The sequence below is a fragment of the Festucalex cinctus genome, chromosome 15, assembly GCF_051991245.1.
Source record: "Festucalex cinctus isolate MCC-2025b chromosome 15, RoL_Fcin_1.0, whole genome shotgun sequence".
NCBI classification, from domain to species: Eukaryota; Metazoa; Chordata; class Actinopteri; order Syngnathiformes; family Syngnathidae; genus Festucalex; species Festucalex cinctus.
The window spans coordinates 7,250,197-7,275,890 of NC_135425.1; the positions used below are offsets into that span (position 1 = coordinate 7,250,197).

Consider the following 25,694-nt stretch of genomic DNA (forward strand, 5'->3'; position numbering starts at 1 on the left):
GGGAAACCTTGAAAACATGTAGTACTCCGGCCCTCGAGGACCCGACTTTGACACCTGTCAGTGTTTCTTGTAAGATTTCTGTCAACAGCGGCGCTCCACTGGGTGGTTGTTTGAGTAAAAATAAAAAGTATTGTGTGGTAAAACTACTCTTATGCTACGTTCTCACCAAATCCGAAAAGGCGAACCGGAATGCTTCCTTCGTGAGCGTTTCACTGCGTAGTGTTTTTTTTGGAATGACTGCTGCTCATTCGCGCTTTTGTGCACACCAGAGCCGAGGAGGCGTGTCCCTTGGTGAACAAGGAAGTGGAGCACTTTCACAAGTCAACAAAAAGTGGGCGCCGCCAACTACTTTCACTTATTTTCCTGGGACAAAACAGCCATGCACTATTTTCTCCTCTTTTGAGGTACGATAGCACTTTCGCTTTTTTTAGTGGTAATCTGGCGGCCGGCATTTTTGCTAAAAATAGCTTTGGCATTAATAATAAGCACTGCTGCTAACTCGGTACAGTTCAAAAGCAAGTAAATAGGCTTACCCAGCACTTTCTTGATCATCATTCTGTCACGGCTGGCCGTGTTGTTGCGCTCCGGGTGACAATAGAGAGGACGCTGTGTGTGACGTGGCCCGTATTCAAAGCCGATTGGCTACCGCGAGGCGAAACGCGAAAAAGAGTTTATTTTTTTAAACTTCGACGAATATGCGAATGTGCAGATTTTCGCTGCTGCGCACCGCGTCCCAACGTGCGAAACGCGTCCTCCGCGCCGCTCCACGCACTTTGGTTCCGTTGCGCGCAAACTCCATTGACTACAATGCAAACGCGCTGCCGAATCGCCATCCCTCGCTTTTGGTGAAAATGCAGCATTAGAAGAACTTTTTTTTTTTTTTTTCTAAAAAGTTACTCAAGTAAATGTAACTCGTTACTACCTACATCTGAGTCCGAGTATGACCTGCCTCTTTTTGCCTATGCATGTGCCGGCTGGGAAAGAAAAGCTGCCACTCGAAGTCAGAGTACAGCAAGCCTCTTTGTGCCAATGCATGTTCCATCTGAGAAAAAAAGTGCCACATGATCAACCGCATCAAAACGAAAACCCGCCATTGGAATGGGAAAAGCAAAAGTATGGAAGAGGTCTCGCGATACTCGTCGCGAAATCATGGTGTTTGAGCAATGATAACGATGCCATCTTCTTTCTATTCAGTCACCAAATGAACTTGTTTTTATAGTGCATTTTCAGGCCGCCATCCAGGCAAAAAGTACCGTAAACTGAGTTTGCCCGATGCGGTTTTTAGTCGCTGTTGGTGAGCTGGCGAACGCTAAAGCTCGGCCCTGATTTAAGTATGCTGTTCAATAGTGGTGAGTGACATTTTTCAGCTTGCCAGCATTTCCCTATGAATGATCCAATTATGCTTAAATTCACACTCAGGTGCTACCTCCTTTATCCGTGCCATTAAACCAGCTAGCTCCACTTTGCAGTAATAATGACTAGTGATGGGTTGATGATACCTCAAGGATTGTGTTGGCACATTACACAAACTGTGTTGGTCACTCAATAGTGACCTCTGCTGCTGTATATCTAAAATCATTGCTGGTAAACAAAATGAAAATAAGATGCTATTGGTAACTGCCTACACACACACACATTCACGCACCAGTGGTCGGCTGCTGCCATGCAAGGCGTTGCCAGGTCCACTGGGAGCAAATCGGGGTTAAGTGCCTTGTTCAAGGACACTTCTCCATGGTCACCAGGGGTGAGGATCGAACCCATAACCTTACGGATGGGAGTCGACCACGCTACCACTGATCCACGACGTCCCGTTGTTTATGAGAAGGGTTCAAAATCTGCTTGTTTGTGAAAATGCTCAAATGAGTTGACGTAAGATATAGCAAGTTAAGTTTTTTAATAAAATTCAGAGATAAAATGTGTCACTTATGTACATGAATTTATTTACCAAAGTGTTCACTCGTATGAAATAACCACTAAAAAAAATTATTCATTCATCATTTTCATTGGGGAACAAAGGTTTTTGAAGTGTCTTTGCTCCAAAGGGATTCCTCCTGTTGGACACCATTATGTAAGACAACTCTGTGGAGCAGAGGTCTTTGGGACTTCACCTACAATAAAACAAAAAGTTAATTTGTCCTCTAAGAAATTAAACCTCTAACTAGAAAAGCATAGAAACATTTAATTAAAAACTAACAGCAAACAATGCCCAAAGGAGGAAAAGATTTACTGTAGTTGGTGTCAAAAGATCACAATTTTTCCAGACGTGAACATTTTCTAGAATGATCCATGAGCAGTTTTGGAAGTAATGCCCTTACATTTGTTACGTTACATAACGAAACTACTTTTTGCTGTAACTTGTAACGCTTTCCATTTTCCCATTCTATAACGGCCCTACTGTTATCGGATGAGCGTTACCCAAGTTATTTATGTTACATGCTACAAGTGAAAAGTCTCCCCTTGCAGCTCCGTCTGCACGTGAGTCTTGTCATTTTACAGACGTCTCTGCTGCTCTCTGTTGTCAGAGCGCTATCTGTGGTGTTCTCTGCTGACAGCTTAGTGCTCTCATACTAGCCTCGGTTTCCACATGGCTCTTCTCACTCTAACTTGAATGCAGCATTTCCAGAATTAATTCATTCGTCATTAATGGTTGTCTGTTGATTTGCTATTTTACAACTTGCCTTTGAGTTAGTAGTATTGGGGGTCTTAAGATTTGAATGCCTCATATATGGCTGTGTAGTTTAGTTGTTTCCTCTTGACGTAGCCACTATTCTTCAACCTGACTTGCACAGGACCTGCGTCTGTAACAAGACTTCTCTCCTGAAGCCGAAGTAGTCCCATATTGCAGACATGCTATTCTTTTTAGACACAAATAGTTCATTATTTTCGTCTTCGTTCATTTCCTCCTCTCCCGCGTCTGCCGTTGCTTTTGCCTCTTGTCCACGGCTGTAGAGTTACTCATTGGACACCTGTGGTCCGCTCTAGCCAATACGAGAGCAGTATCTAGGGAGGTGAGTGTCGATGCGTATTTAAGGTCTCATCTGATTAGTCAAACATATAAATGCCAATGTGTGCAACAAAGCATACAGTACCATAACAGTATGAATTTATTGTACGTCATATCGATGAGCATATTCACATGGTGACGATATTTTTTCGATATATCGTGCAGCCCTAACATGAAGACTTGTAAAAATACACGTGAAGGACTGAGAAGGACGGTCGTCTGTGTTGACTGATATAAACCTGCTTCTGTCAGTGCGCAGTCCGTGTGTTTTTTTGCGGGTTTCGTGTCTAAAAGCACTCGCCAAAAATGCAGAAGCACTCGCTGAAAGGTGAGCATTCGCCAATGTAACAGCGGTTTTGCTAATTTCTGACAAATATGGTTTCAAAATGATTAATAATCGTTTCGAGGAAGAAATTTTAGTGTTGACCAGTTTTTGTGGTCAATAGAGTTATCCAACTTCCCCCCCCCCCCCCCCCCCCGCCTTAATGTCAGTATTTTGAAATTATTCCAGGACTCATCAAGTAGTGATGAATCGGACTCATCAAGTGGATCCAAAGGGAGAAGAAATTCTGGCTCCTCAGACTCTGGCTCAGGTTCTGGATCAGGAAGTGGATCTGGATCCGATTCATCTGCTGAGAACAACAGTGATGAAACTGCTTCAGACTATGAGCCCAGTCAAACAACCAAAAGCAGAAAGCCTCCAACTAAGTAAGTAGATTTTGACAGTTGATTCTCTGTGGTTGAACACAGACTGTTCAGAGAAGTGGGTTTGATTTGTTTTGATTTGGAAACTGTTTTTCCCATAGGCAATGACAGAAATGGAAGTAATCTGTACCAGTATGAAACCACATTCCATGCTAGTGTATCATTCACTATCACCCAAGACAGCTTGACATACATGCTGTCAACCCTGCATCTAACTGAACAGTGCAGCATCTGTCTGTCTCACTCACTCACTCACTCACTCACTCACTCACTCACTCACTCATTCTTAAGATAGCCTTGAGTACACACAGGAAAGGGGGTGGGGGGCAGGGTGGGTGTTGAGCTCAACAGTTTAAAGTTTGAACTGAGAGAGATGACAGGGAAGCCCTGACAGTGGAGGGCCAGGCGAGCCACTCTATCTTGACTCATTTCAGTAGCTAATGTTGGTCGCATTTTGTTATCACCTACACAAGTGTTTTATACAGATCCATTCCAAAAAATTTGAATGTCTTAGAAAAACAAGGGAAAACAAGGATGTGTGGATGGATGGTATTTTCAAAACGATATACCAATCTTCAGTAGTTGGTTGGGAATCTTTGCCTTATTCACTGCCTCGATGCGCCGTGGCATTGCCTGGAGGTCCCGGATACCCGGGTTTCCTCGATGCTTCCCATCAGCTCTTTGTTTTTGGGTCTGTTGGCCCTCATTTTCATCTTGATAATAGACGATAGATTCACAATGGGGTTTAGGTCGGGCGAGTTGGCAGGCCATTGAAGCACTGTGAAAGCAAACTAGGTTTTGGTGCTACTGGCGGTATGGGCTGGACCCAGGTCCCGCAGGAAGATGAAATCTGCATGCAGGATCACATCAAATCAATCAAAATTACTGAATATTCACATATCGATGTGATCCCAAATTCTAAAGTCAAAACGTCATAGGTCGCATACGTTGTAACTCAAAGGACTCCCTGTACATGGTGATTTCTTCACAGTTTTCTAATTTCTTGAAACCCTGTTTTCGTGGGTTTTACAAGCTGGAAGCCCAAATTGTGTAAAAAAATAAAAATAAAATAATACTTTAAATTGTTTAAATTGTGTGTTCTGAATCTATAATCAATGAAAGTTTAACTTTTTGAATGGAATTATAGAAATTATTCAACTTTTCCAAGATAATAAATTTTTTGGAATGGATTTGTATAGTTAATAACAATTTAGTAACAATTTGGCCAAAAATACCTTTACAATAGCCTTTTTATTTGACCATTTTGGACTGAAACATCCTCTAATTAGTAGATTAACATCTTAGCTGTTCATAATGGGTACCGGTACTCCTACAAAAGTCTGGCCAATAGTTTTCCGACTGGGTTCGGGTTCGAATTTCCCTCCATCAGACAGATTCAAATTACGTTTTGTTTTTTTCCCCCTCAATATCGGACCGATAGTTATCGTGCATCCCTAAAATACTTAGTCTCTGCCTGCACATGCAGAGTGCAAGTGGCCAGTCTGAGCACAAGGAGTGAGGTAGGAAGGGAGGGGAGAAGGGAAGAGAAAGAAGTTAGAGAACACACTTGTCTGCAAACGAAAAAAAACAAGCAAAACATTCTATAGGTGCGTTTCTCTTACCCTCAGTTTTGCGCAAAAGGCAAGTTGCCCAAAAGCAAGCTGGTAATGGAACTCACATGATTTAAAAAACAAAACAAAAAACAAAACCTGAAATATCGCAAACAAGTTTTTACGCTCTCATAAGGTTGTTTGTGAGACGTGTCGAAATAGAAGCATTTAGCAATAGTTTAATGGAAACACTTTTTTGCGCATTCCCTGTAGTCATGTGACCCCCCCAAATGCCCGAACCCACCCGATGAGGGGAGAGACAATTTCGAGATCTCATGAGATAATTACGATAATTACGATAATTGCGCCTCAGAAGTGAAACGCTCTTCAATGGAAACACCTACAAGTTGAAATTTTACTTTTATCGAAATCGTACAATATCGCTTTTATTTTTATGAAAAACTGTAATGGAAACGCAGGTTATGATGGATATCAACAGGGTTTGGGAATCCAGGTCCACAAAGCAAAAACCCCGAAGCAGTTTTACTTTAGCCGGAGGCACTTCTGCTCAACAGTTGGAGACAACCTTGTTTTTACCTGCCAGTTGATTAGAAGCACCTATAGTGTTGCTAAAGCCATCTGTGGCAGCACTGGCAGGCTTTTCACTTTCTGGACCTGAATTGCCCAACCTGGAAATGAAAGCACCAGTAAGGCCATATTCACACAGTAGCTCAATTCCGATTTTTTTTAATTTTTTTATTTAATTTTATTTTTTAATTTTATTTTCTTGCCCATATGATACGCATATGTTTTTTTTGGTCATGCAGTGTCTGTTGTACAATTCCGATTTTTTCCCCCCCCTTCAAATCCGATCTGGGCCTCTTTCATATGTGGATAGAAATTGTAGGGGTGTTTTAAAAAAAAATAATCGATTCGGCAATATATCGCAATATTACAGCTCGCAATTCTCGAATCGATTCAATAGGCAGCCGAATCGATCAATTTTTGACGGAAAAAATATTCAACAAAACGTTTTACCAAAGGTTAGGATTCACACCTTAAGCATGGAAGTATGTTATGTTAATGGAACATTAAGCCTTATATAATATTTTATTTCAATGTTGTTCAAACATGAAAAAGATTACAACCTGTTTGTTAAATACAGTGGCTCACAGTTATGACTGAAGTTTCAGATAAATAATAATACATTTTCATACAAATCTTACAGTGTACATGTACAAGTTTACTGAATAGTAATTTCTAAATTTGACTAAATAAATCGCAACAATCGACGTATCGGGATTAAATGGTACCGAATCGTGACCTATGAATCGTGATACGAATCAAGTCGTCAGGCACTAGGCAATTCACACCCCCTAATAAATTGGACTTTTATGTGAAGTGTTTACACTGTGAACGCTCATCCGTACACATCCGACCTATACACCATCAAAATCCAAATATGTGTTCTTGCGCGGGCAGGGGACAGTTCTTGGAAAGGAGACCACTGACATTCATCTGTGAATCTTCAGAGCTGTTTTGAGTAACAGTGTGAACTTGAAACATGAAGCATAAAGTTGTTTTTATTATTAAGGAGACATGCAGCAGAAACGCAACGAAAAACTGCATTAATCGGAAACAAAGTGGGTCTTGTTGACTACACGTTTTCTATGTGTTCTCAACCAGGTAGCCAAAATGCTTCCATACTTGTTAGGATCTGGGTTTTGGTTTGTTTTCATTGTCTCTTTTTCTGTCAATGTCTTATCATGTCCACCTGTGCTCGTTTTCCCGTTCCCTTGTGTTATCCAATCAGCTCCCAAGCCACTTGTCTTGTCCAGGTGTCTCTCGTTACTATGTGTATTTAGTTCCCTGCTTTCGTTCGGTCATTATCGAGTCTTTGTCCTGTCATCGTCACACCTTGTTTCCTGCGCTCTGTGAGTCCTGCCTGGTTTAGTTTAGAAGTACAATTTAGTAAGTTTATTCCCAGCTTTGTTTTGTGTTTTACTTGGTTTGTTTTTTTTGAGTTAAATTAAAGAATGCTTAAGAGCACACCTGCCACGCCTCAGCTTGCCCCCCTCCACTTGGGTCCTCAATCCCCCACAATTCATGACAATCCTGTTGACTTCAGTGAGCTTGGAGGGTCCGCAATTACAGTGCTATTGTACTAGCCATGTCTCTTCCTCCCTGCCATTCAGTAAAATTTTGTTCCCTTTTGTCAGGATGAATTTTCGAAATGGCAAGAAGAGCAGCTCCCAGAAAAAGAAAGCCCCGAAATGTTCATCTTCAGAGGACGAGGATGATAACTACAAGAAGGTTATTGCTGGTGGTCCACGGCGGCAGGCCACTGTCAACATCAGCTATAAGGAAGATGAGGAGCTGAAAACAGATTCAGATGACCTTGTGGAAGTTCTTGGTGAAGATGTGCCTCAACCTGAGGAAGATGAGTTTGAAACACTTGAGAGAGTGATGGATAGCAGAATCGGAAGGAAAAGGGGTAAGAATGAATATAAGTGATTGTGTTTTGAATATATTTGACATTTTTGTTGAAATATCAGTCAAAATGCAGGAAAATGTTAGGACATGCGTTTGCTTTTGTATCTTAACAGCTGTGGGAAGTGTGACTACAGTATATGCTGTAGAAGCGGATGGAGACCCAAATACAAACTTTAATTCCAATAAGGAGGCAGGGGAAATCCAGTACCTTATAAAGTGGAAGAATTGGGCCCATATTCACAACACTTGGGAAACAGAAGAGACCCTGAAGTTCCAGAATGTCAGGGGTATGAAGAAATTGGACAATTTTAAGAAGAAGGATCAAGAGAAAAAGAAATGGTAAGGAGTGCAGATTGTCATTTTATTCCTCATTACATCTCAAACGTTTACCCAACGATCAAGATCGGGTGTTTTTTAGTTTAGTTATTACATATTTTGTGATTAATCTTTTCCTCTTACACCAGGTTAAAGACTGCTTCACCTGAGGATATTGAGTATTTAAATTGTCAAGAAGAACTCATCGATGACCTGCATTCTCAGTACCAGCTTGTGGAGAGGATTATAGGTAGGTTTTCAGTTTTCCTTGAATTCAAAGCTGCTACGTGGAGGGCCATTGACACTGATCCAACAGTGAATAAATTGCATCTCAATCTCCTGCTCTCTACACTGAAGCGAGTAAAGTGGTCAATGAGCATGTACTTGTAGACACCACACATTTGGCTCAAGTTCATGCAGACACAGTTTCCTTGTACGTTGAAGCGATAGGAAGACCTACAACTGGTGTGTGCTTTGGTTTCTGTAACTTCTGCACATTTCACAGTGCTTAACAATGTTCTTGAGAATTGCCTTGTTTTCTTTATCTTGAGTGCCTGAGCAGGCCAGTCAGCTCTGCAGCTTTTCTTCTGATGCATGTCCTAAAGTATCTTCTACTTTTCTATGAGACTCATGTTCTCTCTAACAAGAATCTCATCTTCGTCTTTTATTCCAGTCTCACTTTCTTTTTCTTTATCCCGACCAGTGCCTCTTAATAATGTCCTGAAGAACTCCTTTCGTGGCAGTCCATCTGTGTAATCCTGAAGCCACTTCTTGGCTCACTCTGTTCTTGTGCAGGCTTTGTCAATTACTTTTGACCCTAGTGCTTCCACCGTGAAGATTTCAGCATGTGACAAAGTTTCATTGGAAAACATTACTGCATTCTTCATAGCCATCTTTTTTGTCAGTTTGACACTTTCTCTTTTGTGTGGACAGTCCTTTGCCAGTGAAATGTACTTCTCCTGCCACGTTTATCAATGGGAGTAGTACTTTGTATCGCTGTTTGGGGTTCATGGCTCGACCCTGCGACCAATTCACCCGCATAGGCCAACTGTACGGCCTGTGCTGGTGAAATATGAATCCAGTCGCACGGCGCAAGTTCATGAGTGGTAGAACGGGCCGGATCATCTAATTGAGCCGTGAACCGTATGCATCAAGCGCCACAGTTTGGGTCGTACATCCGCGGAACACGTTGCGGAGGCCATCTTCAAAATAAAAACGCCCTCCAAGTCATACATGGACGTGGATTCAATTGCCTTGTTACTTATCTTTTGAAGTTGACCCACGCATCGCGTGACATCTTCCGGCTCAATGTGGCTGGCTTGACATGTCCTTAAGTGACTGTCGACTTCCAACATCAACACAACGCCACCTTGATATTATATTTAATTGCCAATTAGGGACACTAAGAAAGTTAATTAGTATGTCATTGTATGATACGCACAAGTCTCCGGCGTTAGGTACTAGCCACGGGAGCGAAAACAACTGAGTCGCGTTCGGTGAGTCGCGAGCTGCATTCAAATACTGTCTGACATTTCAAACTCTGAAAGAAAAAAAAACAAGACCTTGAATGTATTGACTATTAATAATTGCAAATATCTAAACAATATGGGCTTTCTATTAATATATAACGTCTGGCATACATTAAGAATGATGGTTGTGAAATCACTTTTTTTTTTTTTTTTTTTTTTTTTTTTTTAACTTTATTACACAATGGTCTATATATAGTCACGTCTGTTTACAATACCTAATCATCTACTAGGCTAGGCTTCCATCCTCCATTGCAGTTTTTCCGCTTTCTTTTAAAGTAGGCTAATACCAACTCGCCTCAACTTTATTTATAAAGCGCTTTAAGAACAGGCGTTGCTGTATACAAAGTGCTGTACATTAACATCAGTTTTGCAGTAAACAAGAACAAAGCAAACATTTTGAAGTGTGAATACAGGTTTTTTTTTTTTTTTTTTTTTTTAAATACAAGTAAATACATTTTACATCAGTGAATAAATAAGTAGTGAATAAAGAGATAAATAAGTAGACAAAACATCAAACTCATACACACCACAAAACACCAAGAACAAGTCTCATGGTGCGCCAAAAGCTAAAGAATACAGATGTGTTTTAAAAGAGGATAACAAGGGGGACTGCCTAATATTTAGTGGTAGGTCGTTCCAAAGGGAGGGACCGGCAACAGCAAAGGCTCGATCTCCTCTAAGCCTCCGCTTAGCCTTCGGTACCTCCTATTGTGTCTGGTCTGCTGACCTGAGGCACTGGGCAGGTGTGTAGGGGTGCAAGAGCTCGGCGAGATAAGGTGGGGCAAGACCATTGAGAGATTTGAAAACAAATGGAATCAACTCAAATAATTTACCTGTTTTATTGGAGGCAAATCTTGTTACAGTACAATATTTTGCAGCTATATGTTGAGTTGCTGTCAATCTTTACGTCATCTGAAACTACGCTATGCAAATTGAAACAACTTTACTCCAGCAAATATGGTCAGGCTATATCGTCCTCAAAAAGGGTGCGACCAACTGAAAAAGTGCAAAAGTTAGTGTAGAGCGCTGGTTGTAGGATGGTGAATTTGCTTTCACTTTTAAAAGGGGTATGTGTCTCCTATAATAGGCAAACTCACTCTTTGCATTCATCTGCTGCAAGCTGCTGCCCCCTAGTGTCGAAGTAATATCTCCAAAAATTCTCTTCATAATTGATTTTATATCGGCAAAGGAAAAACTTGAGCAAGCTGTCAGCGCTAACTGCTTATCTTTTATGTTGAGACATACAATTTAGCACTTAGTGTGTTCGTAAATTGAGGACTTTCTGTACAAGCAATTTACCAGTTTTCCAGAATATGTCTCCTTAAACACATCAAAATGTATGCTGTTATGTACTGCAGTCATATCGTAAATTAAATGTTCAATTTTTTAATTTTCTGAATATCTTTGAGCAGGTCATTCTAACCAAAAGTCAGCTGCTGGTTTCCCGGACTACCTGTGCAAGTGGCAGGGATTGCCGTACTCGGAGTGTAGCTGGGAAGATGGCGCTCTGATTGCCAAGAAGTTCCAGAAATGCATTGATGATTACATGAGTAGGAACCAATCAAAGACCATTCCATCCAGAGATTGCAAGGTAGAAAAAAAATTCTGGTGGGACTAAATTATGTCTGTTATTTTTTTTAAATAATTGTTTATATTTGATTAAAAGCACTATATATTGCACTGTACATTTTCATCTAGTAAAGTTTGGATTCAGATGATCTAACCAGCTGTACTTTTCCTGCAGGTGCTGAAGCAGAGACCAAGGTTTGCTCCAATGAAAAAGCAGCCACATTACATAGGAAGTGATGGACTAGAACTCAGAGACTATCAATTGGACAGTTTAAACTGGATGGCCCACTCGTGGTGCAAGTAAGACTTATGCAGTCTCGCCGCCATGCGTTAACATAAAAATCATACTGTATATAGTCGATTATACAAAGTGTTTTCTTCTGCTCCATCTGAATTTTAAGAGGCAACAGCTGCATCCTCGCTGATGAGATGGGTTTAGGGAAGACCATTCAGACCATCTCTTTCCTCAACTATTTGTTTAATGAGCACCAGCTATATGGGCCCTTCTTGCTGGTTGTACCTCTCTCTACATTAACCTCGTGGCAGAGAGAAATACAGCTGTGGGCCCCTCAGATGAATATTGTTGTCTACCTTGGAGACATAAGCAGTAGGAATATGGTAAGATGGAATCTTTTGTACACATACACTCTAACACAGGATTGCCAGGACATTCAGACACACACAGGACACATCTCTAACCCAAACCATACTTCATACAGGAACTTTTAACCGTATTGGAACATCAAGGGCACTTTGTTTTTATTATATGCTGAAGACATTTTGGTTTCAGCCCAAAACATAAACATTAGGGATGTTCAATACCACTTATTCTCAGACGGATACCGATACAAGTATTCAACTCGTCAGTATTCATTACCGATACCAAGTGCCCATACCGAGTCCTTTTGATACATATAATTTCAAAACAAACAAAAAAAGAACCCAAAACAATGGCAGACCATTTAAAAGAAAGCCCTATCTGTCCCAATATAGCACATTTCCTTCAAATTGCATGACATTGACATTTTTTTAAAAGTATGTTTTCCATTTCTTCATTACAATAAGTTTTATATAGAACACAGTAAAATTAATTTAGTTATTTTTTATTACTTTATGTAGCAAATTGCCACTTTATTTATGTGGCAATTTGCCCCCAACATTTTTTACAATAGCCTTTTTATTTGACCATTTATGACTGAAACATCTTCTAATTAGTAGATTAACACCTTAGCTGTTCACAATAGATACTCCTGTTAGCCCCTAGCCAATAGTTTCAGGATGGATTCAGGTTCGAATTTACCGCCCCGTCTATGGATGTTATGTCGTGCGCATTGTGTTATGTGAGAAGGGAGTGTGCAGTTTTGTTTTTCGGCCACGCATGGCAGTAGAGATTTGAAATTCAATTTTCTGCATTGGGCAGCAACTCATTCACTGCCAACCATTTTAGATAGTTTCAAAATGTTCAATACCAAACACGATATTAGGTTAATTATATATAAACAGAATCTGCAAAATTACAGAATAGATTCTCTCCCTTCTGCCTTGTCCTGTTCTTTTATAATCGACAGTAGAAAATGTAGGTTGCACAAAATGCAGTCATTACTCCCATGGACTAACTTTTTTTTTTTTTTTTTTTTTTTTTTTTTTTTTTTTTTAAATAAAATGGGGCAATCATGTAATCTACTGGTGGTTGTGCATCAGTAAAATTGTTTCCAAGTTTGACATTTACAGTGCAGCATAATCAAATTTACCTCTTATCTAGCCCCGTTGAAAAAAACAAAACAAAATGTAATTGACTAGTATACTTGTTAAAGGCGGTGATTAATTAAAGGGAAGTCAACCCAAAAATACATTCTTGACAATATGTAGTTCTATGCAGCTTCACTAGTCTAAATATGGTATTCTGGTTAATATTGTTTGTGGAATATGAGTTAAGCAGCAAAATCCTAACCTCGCTCTGCAAGAGGAATTCTAATGGTATTTGTGAGTTCACAAACTCCCGAGAACACATCTTGTACAGAGCCCGTTGAGTTCCATCCGATCCGAACCACCACTCACAAGAGCAACGTTGTGTTTGGGGCGGGGCATGCAGCTGTGACGAAACCAGGAAGCAAGCGCAGACGCCAGCATAAGCCGGGGCAAACCAACAAACCTAACATGGACAAATGGACGCTGCAATTAATTCTGTTCTAGCACAATTACTCAGCGTTTGCATTTCTAGCTGGTAAGCCTGGTAAGGGTGCCTCCTAGACGCCTCCCTGATGAGGTGTTCCTGGACGCCTCCCTGATGAGGTGTTCCTGGACGCCTCCCTGATGAGGTGTTCCGTGTATGTCCCACCAGCAGGAAATCCCGGGAATGACCAGGACATGCTGGAGAAGCTCTCCTGGCTTTCCTGGGAACACCTTGGGAACCCTGCTGAAAGAGGAAGTTTGGGCTTCCCTGCTAATGCTGCTGTCCCCGCGACCCAACCCCGCATAAGCGGTCGATTAATTGATGGATGTATTAAGTGTTCCTAAATAGTCCTTCAGTGTCAATGAACACTCAATGTCTGAATCTTCCGGGTACTCTAACGTACACATCAAGGACAACGACTTAGGTTTTTGTCCATGTCAGTTTATATAGCTGAATTAGTTCATATTCATATTTCTTTCAGTTTTTGAAAAAGACATGACACGCATATTGGTGCTATTATACCATGACAATTTTCAAATCATATCCATTCTTTTTTTTTTTCCCAATTGTAGATAAGGACACACGAGTGGATGCATATTCATTCCAAGAGGCTGAAATTCAACATCCTCCTCACTACATATGAGATTCTTCTCAAGGACAAGGTTAGGAGTTACCTCACATAAGCTTCTATGAGGGCTGGGTGACTTTTTTTTTTTTTCTTCTTTCTTTCTTCCTCCCCCCCTCTTCTTTTCTCAATGCCAACAACAGCTTACATGGTCATGTGCACTTCTTATACCCGTGGTACCTACCCTTTTTGGCTCAAACCTTTCTGGCATACTATGAGTACCTCCGCAAATAAAATAAGATTGGAACATTGAAGACGTATGCTGCTTGTTATGGGAAAAAAAATCGGGATCGGCAAAAGTTGATCGGACGAAAAATTGTGATTGGTGCACGCCTACTTACTAGGGGTGGGAATCTCTGACATGAGGCAGATTTGATATGTATCTCGATACACAAGTTGCGATTCGATTGAAAAACGATTATCTTTCAGAACAGAACGGTTCGATACGGTTCGATTAAGTTTGGGAATGATACAATTTTCGAGTCGATACGATTAATTTCAATATTCAAAACTTATAGTGACATTTGTTGCTTGTAAACATTAATCTTAAAACGCCACAAATTTTTACAGTATCTACAAATGTGTAAAAAAAAAAAAAAAAAGAACAACAACAATGTCTTCTATATTTTTATATATTGAATCAATTATTTAAATGGACCGGAACAAAGGGCTGGGCGATATGACTGAAAAATGTATCAGTTTAAATATTTGTTAGTCGTTATTGACAGTTATAATTGTTTTTTGTTTTTTTAATTCAAAATCAGGATCAGGAAAACAAAAGGCTGATAATTCAATTTGAAATATAAAAATTTAACCTTTAAAAAGACACCAACACAATTAAACAGAATATGTCCACATTGTGAAGTATTTCAGAAACATAAATTTAAGACATGAAATAAACCTACCGTCCAGCCAAAAGAAATATGAAGCCACCTTATGGAACAATAAATCTATCAAACACATTTTAACAACTTAATATATCCAAAAATATTTCCAAAAGTGCATTTCCCTTTTTATTAACAATTTTTGTTTTTAACAATTTTTGTTTTTCTTTGCCATCACATTCATTTTTGGTTAATGTATGACATCTTTTTTGTTTTTTTAATCTGAGACACGATGATGACCATGGAATCACTACTGTATCTGTTTTGTTTTTTGGGCTGTCGTTCATTTTGAGTTTGATGACGTAATTGCGGGCACGTCTCAGTTCCCTGCGGCTCATGCTAGTTGCGTACATTGACAGGGAGCCACAAACTGAGAAATGAGATACTTGCAGTGTGCTTTTAGCTTAGCTGGTGTGTTGGCTGTGGGACATACCTGTGTCGTTTGAATCCATGCATTGGATCGCCACGGGAGTTATTCTTTTTGGCTCGCGCGCAGTACCAACGCCGGCCCGGGACATACAAGTGCACCGAGAGGACTCGATAGCCATGGGAAATACCGAGATGTACGGCACCGGCTTCTGCTAACTGTCTCCACTGTTGCATGTTGTCACTCGTAGTGCGCACGCGCGCCGTGTTGCGAGCACGGCGTTGACGGTAGGCTCCCCCCCAAGGTGCGTAACGTCTTTGCATTATGTTTACAACATCCGGGGAATGAAGCGTCTCTGAGCGCTACTTTGCTAGCTCTCTGTAAACACGGAAGTAGCTTGAATAGTGCTGCTACTGAAATGTAAACAAAACAAGTAGAGCACGGTGCAGAACTCTTGCTATTGTTATGAAAACCATAAAGCCTCACTCGCAACCGATTCACAGCAATGCGATATCCAGTCCACAGCTTTACAAGCAATGTATCTAAGGATTCCCGGCGGATTTTGTATCGGTTGACAAGTCTGCTACCGATACGGCCGTTTAGCTCCCCTTGACGAACGATGGTTTGGTCGAATCGTTTTTTTTGTCCCACCCCTACTACTTACTATCAGTGAATCCAAAAGAGAACAGTGTTTATTTGCTGCCGATAAATAATTGAACGTTTTAATTTTAAGGGGTATTTCCTCAAAAAGAAAGATTTGTTTTCACTTCACATGTAAAGAAAATTTTTATTCTTGGAAGTTCATTCAAGTTAACATTGGGGGAAAAATATAAGAAAGCATGTGTTTGGTTTCAAGAGAAATAGTGTATCACAAAAGGGGGAGAAATCCAAAAAGCAAAACTTGTTTTGAAAAATAAAATTTCCTTTTCTTGAAGGAAAAATGGATTACGATCAGAAATCTGATTTTTGTAGAGGGTGGAAGTTTGTTTCAAGGTCATATCGCCCAGCCCTAACTTCTGTTATGGTCTAGATTTTATTAGTATCACTAAACATGTGACAAATATGTCTGCAGTCTTTTTTGGGCAGTGTTAACTGGGCTTTCATCGGTGTGGATGAGGCACATCGACTGAAGAATGACGACTCACTTCTCTACAAGACTATGATTGACTTCAAGTCCAATCACCGACTCCTGATCACAGGAACACCGCTGCAAAACTCCCTCAAAGAGCTCTGGTCCCTGCTGCATTTCATTATGCCTGAAAAGTAGGCCATACCATTTGTTACGCTCTATAAATTACCATTTTTGTTGTTGTTGTTGTTGTAATTTTCACCGAAAATGCTGAAGAAATCAATTTACTCTACCTCCAAAAATATTTAGTTTAGTTTATTAATTTTTTCCTTTCGGACACATTACAGCTTACATCAATCACATCACATCATTTGCAACATTGACATCCGAAAGAAGGGCTGACGGGTAGAAGCCGAAGCTTATTCGAGACCCGTCCCCATCGACCCATTACTATAACGCATCAATCATATACATTATTTAGAATAGTCATTCATTTTTATCGTTATCCATCCCATACTATCCCAGACACTGCTCGCTCAGTTCATCTTGAATGTCCGTGTGTAGATTTTGGCTAGTCCCAGTCATTTGGAACTCAGTTTAATTTATTGCGAAAACAAATTACAATTCAATTGAAACTCTTTACAACCTAATTACCTTCAAAAACACATACAAACAATAACACAAATACACACATTTACATTGCATATGAGAAAATGTTCATAGCACATTTTCCATTCTCTTGTTTTCCTGTTTCAGCCATGTTCCATAATTTATTTAAAAATTTATTTATCCCCTAAAAAAATAGACTGAGAAGGGGGTAAAGTTGTTTTAAAAAAAAAAATAAAAAATTATTCACATTTGAGTTGTGTGGGGTAAACCGACCAGGAGAGAGGCCATCGGTAACATCGTTGTCCTTGCCAGCGAGGTGCTTGATGTCAGTAGTAAACTCAAAAATGGCGGCGAGCTGACGTTGCTGTCGACCAGACCACTCCTCGAATGTCTTGGCCATTGAAAAGGTCAGTGGCTTGTGCTCCACGAAAGCAGTGAATTGGCGGCTCTCCAAGCGGAATTGGAAGTGTCAGGTGTCGAGGAAAAAAAACACCCGGAGCTCCCTGTCAAAAGTGTTGTACCCTTTTTCATTGTCACAGAGCTGCCTGCTAAAGAAGACCAGTAGATGCCAGGCCCCGCCCACCCACTGCTCACACACTACTCCCACTCTGTAGTCAGTCATGAGGGTCTGTCATGAGGGCGACCGGGAGAGTGGGAGACAGGTGTGATTGCAGAGCTGCATTGGCCAACGTAGCCTTGGCAGAGTCAAAACCTTCATCCATCCCCGAGAACCTGTCCACTTCATCCTTGGACCCTTTTTCCTACAGGGCCTTGTACAAGGGCCACATGATGTCAGCTGAGTTCACCAATCCCAGCAACTCCTTGGACTTCACAGCTGGGGGATGTGGAAAAACTGGCAACCTTGTCCACCCTTGGCAAGACGGGAAACTCCTTGTCGCGTGACGTGTTGCCTGAGGAAGATAATTGCTGACAGGTAGAACTGGTGCTTGACCGGACTGATGGTGAGGCTCTTTGCCTGCTGAGTTATGGTACCTGAGAAAATTTGGAAAAGTACCATCTTAGTACCATCACCTGCTCACATTAAAAGGGGTGTGCGGTCAGCCTGTCAGTGCTCAGACCATACACAGCACACTGCTTCAAATCCCAGAAGGATGCCTCTTCTAAAGATGATGCACAAGAAATCCTGCAGAGTTTGCTTAACATGTGACATTACTGGATGGATTACTGGAACCATATACTGTGGTCTGGTGAGACCAAGATAAACAGAATAGGAGGGGAGGGAAGAAGCATCTCGAAGGAATGTTGATCAAATATGTAAACAACCGCATGAAAATGACCATTTATCAAGTCCTGAAAAGAACTATGATGTTCATTTTATTCATTGAAAGATAAGTCAATATAGGAATGATCTTGACAGGCTTACTCCTATATTATGGCAAACCATTTAGGTAGCAAACTTTTTTTTTTTTCTCCTTATTTGAGCCATGGTAAATTATAGGATGTAAAACATCTGTGTTTTTACAAAATCAGGCGTATGTTGCAGTGATTAATTTTGAGTAAATGACAAAAATAGACCATAGGGACAAAAATGTCCATTTTTTAATTTCTCCAAAAATAGCCAGTTTCTATTTTCATTTCCCAGCAGCAGGAAAGTCTAAATTGTAGTAGAAGTTTGTCAAAAATAAGCAATTGGTAAGTAATATACATCCTAACTATGGCGTGTTTTTAGCCGCGCTGCTAGCTAGTGCATCCCAGGCACCTGCTTAAAAAATAAATAAATAAATAAATAAATAATGGATGAGTTCCTTGTCTCTGTTACTTCACAAACAATTTATATAAATGGACATAAGACCCAGTAAAACTCAACTTTATAAAGCACTTTAAAACAAGCATTGCTGCATACAAAGTGATGTACATTGAACAGAAATCAGTCATGTAGTAAATATAAGTAAAACAAGAACAACAAAACAAACTTTAAGTGTACAAGTAAATAATATTTACACAATTTATTAACAAGAAGTAGGTAAGTGAATGAATAATAGATAAATAAACCTCAAATTCATAACACAACATACAGCAGACACCGCAAAGCACCAAAAAGTCTCAAGGTGAGCCAAAAGCCGAAGAATGCAGATAGATTTTAAGATGGATTTTAAAAGTAGGTAGAGAGGGAGATTGCCTAATATTTTGTGGAAGGTCGTTCAAAAAGGGAGGGACCGGCAGCTGCAAAGGCTCGATCCCCTCTAAGCCTCCGCTTTGTCCTCTGTACCTCCAGTTGTGTCTGGTCTGCTGACCTGAGGCACTGGGCAGATGCATAGGGGTGCAGGAGCTCAGCGAGGTATGAAAATGGACTCTAAATTTCACGGGCACAGATAGTATCACCATACATTTCAACGCTGCTTTTTTTTAGTAGGATGAAATATGAGTTTAGAACTATACTTGAAGAATAAATTATGATCACATCTTCGTGATGGTCCCTCGGAAGCTCCCCGGGCCCAACTGACAGCTAGAGCGCATATTGACATATTTTATTGGACAGTTGTATAAAAGGGCTACAGTAAGTATTCCTTATTAGGTTGAATAAAAGAATTAAAAAAGTGTCCAAATCATTCTTTTTATTTATGTGGCCAAATGCATTTGAGATATCTATGATAAAATATTAATCAACTTTATTGTCACAGGACACCGAAAATGGAAAATCATCTTTTTGACACGAAATTCTTAATTCAGGTTTCCCATTATGGTAAAAAAACCAAACAAAAAACACAAGTTCCAACAATACAACAAGCAAACTGGAAATGAATAAGATGAAGATGAATAAGCTTAATGGGATCTTCAAAGTTGTTTTGGGCTTGAGGCCAAAATGACCATTTTTGCCCAATTTCATCAGTTGAGATGTCAAGTTTCCTTACATTTTAAAGGGTTTAAATCTCGGATGATGTCCTTAACTTTTTTTTTTTTTTTTTTTTTTTTTTTTTTTTAAGAGCTCAGAATTGTTCATTCGGTAGTCTTACCGATTCAACGTCTTGTCATCATTGCTCTGTTTTTTTTTTTTTTTTTTCTTTTTTTTTTGGGGTGTGCGTGCGTGCGTTTGCGTGTGTGCGTTTGCGTGCGTGTGCGTGCGTGCAAATACGTATAAATTTATACTCATTCATTCACCTAAAACCTTATAAATATCCCATTACCCTTCGACTTAACCAGGTACTTCAGAATCTTGCCAGAGTCGTGAGGTTTAAATGGTCAGGAGACCAGAGAAAAGGTCAGAAAAAAAAGAAATAAAGAGAAAAGAAAGGTAAATCAAAGTGAAATCCAGCACCGACCAAACACTTCCTGCCTTCCCCATGATTACAAAATCAAAGTCTTACGCCAACCCCGGAAGCCTCTAAATTCCAGCAAATTTAGCGAGATCTCAAGAGACCAGAGGAAAAACTAAAGAGAGGAAGGAGGGAAGGATCGATAAGGCAGAGTGAGATCCATAGAAGCCAGTACATCCAATCCATCAAAGTGAAGTCCAGCACCAACAAGACCCCTCCTGCGTGGTTACAAAACCAGAGTCTTATGCCAACCCCAGAAACCTCATACTTCTAATAAATTAAGATCTCAAGTGACCAGAGGAAAAACTAAAGAGAGGAAGGAGGGAAGGATAGATAAAGCAAAGTGAGAACCACAGACACCAGCACCAACTGATTCAAGGGGCTGTGGGAGGGAGAGGGTACTTCTGTTAAGTTTCAGTAGATGCTGGTGCGACGGATCTGGCATGCATAAGGACCACCACCAAAGAAAGAAGCCGTCAACCGCGGTCCAGCAAAGCGAGCACTCCCCCCCGGAATCCCCAGGCCGCGGCAGCACCAAGGCCACCCCCAAGCCACCCGAGCGGACACCGGTCGGCGAGCCGACCCAGACACCCGGAACACCCCCGCCCCAGCCCCGGCCCACACCCCCGAGCCCAAGGCCGCAGAACGAGGCCCAGCGGGCCCCCACAGCGCCCCACCGGTCCCCAGCCCCCATCCCCCCACGACCCCCCCGCACCTCACCCAAACCCGCCATCCACCACGACCCAGGCCCCACCACCCCCGACCCCCAAACCCCCGAACACACCCCGACCCCCAGCACCCAACCCCCCACCCACCCATACCTCCACCCCCCCCCCAAACAAGCCGCCCCCCCCGACGGCCGCCACCCCCCCCGCGAACCCGGCCCCCCGCGAGAACCCCCCACCCCCCCCCCCCCCCCCCCGGAAACCGGCACCGGGCAGCAGCGCAGAGAGGGAAGATGTGCCCACCCCACCTCCAGCCGCGCGAGATTTGCACAGCGGCGGGAGGGGGGAAGCAGAGGAGGAAGCACCAGGGGAGAAGGCGGAACACCAGAACACCGAGCCCGGTGGGGAGAGGCCCCGGTCGTCACGCCAGAGTACTAGTGACACCTAACCCTGTTACTGAGTCCGCCAGCTCGCCGACTGGCGAGCTCTACCCTTACACCGTGAATGTGGCCCCACCCAGTGTATATACAAGTGTGTGCGTGTGGTGCATTAAAATTGGGAGCAGGTGAGTCGGAGCAGAGGGAAAAAATTTCCCCTACTCCGACACACCCGTATCCCCCCCCAAAAAATGCATATGTATATGTGTGGTGCATTAAAAAAGGGAATGGAGGGACAAAGTGGTGGGGCAGGGACACAAATGGGGGGGACCACAGCGCTGCCAGGCACTGCAGTCCATCCCCTCTGATGGCTCCCCGCCCCAACTCACCCCTCCCCTTGGACGTGAGGTGCATTAAAATTGGAGGGGAGTTGAAGGGTGAAGACGGTGTTTCCACCCTTCCCCACCCCACCAAGAAATGTGTTGTGTGCCCTATGTGTATATTTACAAAGTGTATAGTGCAAGCTAGTGAAGTGAGTAAGAGGAGCGACCAGCGGGGCCTCACCCAACCCGGCGGGTGTAGGTGGCACGCCCGCCCCCCAGCACCCCCACCCCCACCCGCCCCCCACCTCATCCACCCGGCACCACAATGGGCGGACAGCCAGCGCAGCAGGGCTACCGGACAGCCCACCGGCCACCGGAGCCCGCCCGGTGCGCCAGGAGTTCTACCGGAGTGGGGCAGGCCCCAAACCCTCGCCCGGCCCCCGGAGCCCGACGCCCGGGCCGGGGAGGGAGCCCCAGGCCCAGGGAGAGGGAGGGGGAGGGGCCGCAGGGCAGACAGGGGGGGGAAGCGGGGAGAAGACGACAAGAAGGCGAAAGGGCGGCTGCAGGGCAGGAGGGGGGGCGACAAGGGAAAAGGGACCGGGAGGCAGAGGAGGATGGGCGGGAGGAGGCGAGGAGGGAGAGGCGACGGGGGGGAGGAAGGGGGAGGGGAGAGGGAACCACGGGGCACACCGGAGGCCCACCCACCCCGAACCGCGCCGCCGGGCACGGAGCAGCGGACCGCGCCGGGACGGCACCGCCCCGGGCACCAGGGGAAGCACCCCAACACCGCACCCCACAGGGGGCCCAGGGAGAGGCCAAGACGCAACCGCCACCGAGCAGACAACGGGGGGGGGGGGCAGAACCACCCCCGCCCGACCACAGGGGACGGCGTCAAGAAAATTGACTAATTAGCATGCAGTAACACCAAGTGTTGATGCTTAGTGCCCACTAGAAATAGATCTTAAGGAGTTAATGAGTATAGTGTCGTATAGTGTGGTATGCTCGAGCCCACTAGCAGCAACTAGGTTCCTGACTATATAAAAATAAAAACAATCAGATACAAAATACCAAATACAGAAGCAGCGAACACAGAAGTTGTAACGATGTGGTGGCTCTCGTTAACAGGCAGAATCTTGGCAGGATTAAGTTGCCAAATTGAGATTAAAATATTCTATGTACATAGACCATATTTGTTTAAATCTTGATACTTGATTTTTATTTAAGGCAGAGATTTTTTCCATTGAGATATAATTTATTAGTAAGTTTAACCAGTGGTCGATATTTAGAGATTGTTTATTTTTCCAATTGACAAGGATTATTTTTTTAGCAATAGTAAGGGCTATAAATATAGATTGAGATTGTTTACATGGTAGCTCAGTTATTGTTAAGTCACCTAGTAAACACAATCTTGGAGATAAAGGAAGCCTACAGTTTAATATATCAGCGAGCTTTTCCAAGATTTTAAGTCCAGAAATGCAGCACTGGAGTACATGACCATAAAGCATGAAGATAAGTATCGGCAGTGTTTTGTGAGCACTGGAGACAAATGTCGGAGTCAGAGAGTCCCATTTTTTTCATCATATATTGTGTAATATATGTTCTATGAAGTATCTTATATTGGATAAGTTGCAAATTTGTCTGTTTGGTCATTTTAAATACATTTTCACAGATTTGGGTCCAAAAGTCTGGTTCCGGAACTATAGACAAGTCTTTTTCCCATTTTAAAGTCGGTAAATACGTTTTATTTGTGTATAAAAATAACTTATATATTTTCGATATTTTCTTTATTGTTGTTGGAGAAAGCTTTATAATATCTTTAGCTAAGACAGGCAGTTGGAGCGTATCCTGAAGTGTTGTGATTTGTTTCTTAACCATATTTTTAACTTGCAGATAATGTAAGAAATTTCCCTTTTTTATTTCATATTTCTGGACCAAGTTTGTATACGATATAAACTTATTATCTGAGAAAAGATGATGAAGGTGTGTAATTCCTTTCTGCTCCCATAAGCTTAAATGGAACGACTGATTATTAAGTTGGAAGTCGGGGTTATGCCAAATGGGAGAGAGCCCACAGGGCGCCAATTGGGAGTTTGTAATTTCTAATGCCTTCCACCAGACAGTCAGGGTGGCGGCTATCATTGGGTTTTTAAAACAATTATGTCGTCTTATTGATTTTGTAATAAAGAGTAAATCTGACAGTCTAAGATTATTACAATCCTTCTGCTCCAATTCCAACCAACAGTTAGTATCTCTGTTGGGTTGTGTCCATAGCACAAGATATTGTAGTTGATTAGCTAAATAATAGTACATAAAGTTTGGTGCCTCTAAACCTCCTTTAGATTTACTTTCCTGAAGAGTAGATAGACTAATTTTGGCTTTTTTTTTATTCCAATAGAATTTTATGATAGCAGAGTCCAGCGATTGGAACCAGTTAGACGTAGGTTTAAATGGAATCATTGAAAATAAATAATTAATCTTTGGTAAAACTTTCATTTTTATAGTAGCTATCTGTCCTATTAAAGAGATCGGAAGATTATTCCAGCACTCCAGGTCACTACGGATACTATCCAATAATGGTGAAAAATTTAAAGAAGTTAATTCAGTTAACTTAGGTGAAATTTTAACACCTAAGTATTTTAAATTACCTGTAGGAAAGGAGTAGTGTGGATCCTGACTTGTAGGATTCCATGAATTTTCTGTAATAGGTAATAATGTTGATTTTGTCCAGTTAATAGAGTAATCTGATAAGTGAGAGAATTTAGTTATTAATTTAAATGCTTCCCCTAGCGAGATAGCAGGTTCTTCTAAATAGAGTAATATATCATCGGCATATAGATTAATTTTATGTTCTATTGTCCCGGAGTGGATTCCTTGGATCCGTTTATCCTGACGTATAGCTAATGCAAGCGGCTCAATAAATATAGCAAATAATAAAGGAGACATTGGGCACCCTTGTCTTGTTCCCCTTTGTAAAGTAAAACTCTGTGATGTAATCCCATTAGTAGTAACTGTAGCTTTAGGAGAATCATATAATATTGAGACCCATTGAATGAATGACTCCCCGAAGCCGAATTTATTTAAGACAGCAAAGAGGAAGGACCAGTTAACTTTATCGAATGCTTTTTCTGCATCCAGCGAAATAACAACTGCCTTTTTATCATACCGCTGTGACATACTAATCAAGTTAAAGAGTCTCCTAATATTATTAGTAGAATGACGACCTTTAATAAAACCTGTTTGATCACTATGAATAATTGTCGAGATTACCGTCTCTAATCGAGATGCCAAGGCCTTAGCGATAATTTTAATATCGGTATTAATTAGTGATATCGGTCGGTAACTTGACGGGAGGGTAGGGTCTTTTTCTGGCTTTAATAAAAGTTTAATTGCTGCTATATTCATATCTTGACGTATATCACCTTTACTTTTAATTTCAGTTACTACTCTTAGAAATAATGGAGCAAACATTAACCAGAAATGTTTAAAAAATATAGCCGGAAAGCCGTCTGGACCAGGTGCTCTGCCATTAGGCATACTGTCTAAAGCACGATACAACTCATCTATAGTAAGCGGGGTATCGAGAATATCTTTATGTTCAATAGATAACTGAGGTATATTTAAGATGTTTAGGAATTCCTCAATATATTCAGGGTTAGGTCTATTAATTTCTGTGTATAGATTTCGATAATAGTTATAAAAAATATGGTTAATTTCTTCTGGTGATTGTGTGCATTCACCATTTATATCTTTAATAGCCGTTATAAGAGATTTTTCCCGATTCCGTTGAAGTTGATTTGCCAGGAATTTACCTGATTTATTATTATGTTCAAAATTATTATATCTCAACTGTTGTATTATAAACTCTGTCTTTTTAGATAACATGTTATCTAACTGTATTTTTATATTCTGTAGTTCTATCCATATTTGATTATTTGGGTTTAATACATATTCATCCGTTAGTTGTTTAATTTTATCTTCCAGGTATTTTTCTAATTTTTGATCCTGTTTCTTTTTATAAGTTGAATATGATATAATTTTCCCTCTAATTACCGCTTTCCCTGCTTCCCAGAGAAGAGATGGAGATATATTTGGAGAGTCATTTATTTCCAAAAAATCTGCCCACTCCCTTCTAATAATTTTATCAAACTCTACGTCTTTCAGT

At 41.4% G+C, this 25,694-nt stretch overlaps 1 protein-coding gene across 5 annotated transcripts in view; it reads left to right on the forward strand.

The window, feature by feature from the left end:
* chd1 (chromodomain helicase DNA binding protein 1) overlaps nt 1-25,694 on the forward strand; it is a 51,753-nt gene that overhangs the window by 6,390 nt on the left and 19,669 nt on the right. For 2 of the 5 annotated variants that reach the window (XM_077497278.1, XM_077497277.1), the window contains exons 5-13: nt 3,516-3,712; nt 7,479-7,753; nt 7,866-8,091; nt 8,217-8,317; nt 11,009-11,187; nt 11,341-11,465; nt 11,567-11,783; nt 13,911-14,000; nt 16,287-16,477. In XM_077497278.1, the coding sequence (XP_077353404.1) occupies nt 3,516-3,712; nt 7,479-7,753; nt 7,866-8,091; nt 8,217-8,317; nt 11,009-11,187; nt 11,341-11,465; nt 11,567-11,783; nt 13,911-14,000; nt 16,287-16,477 (1,601 nt within the window). Of the gene's footprint in view, nt 1-3,515; nt 3,713-7,149; nt 7,400-7,478; nt 7,754-7,865; nt 8,092-8,216; nt 8,318-11,008; nt 11,188-11,340; nt 11,466-11,566; nt 11,784-13,910; nt 14,001-16,286; nt 16,478-25,694 lie in introns of those variants that run through there. The other 3 variants (XM_077497280.1, XM_077497279.1, XM_077497281.1) reach the window with 3 other exon arrangements.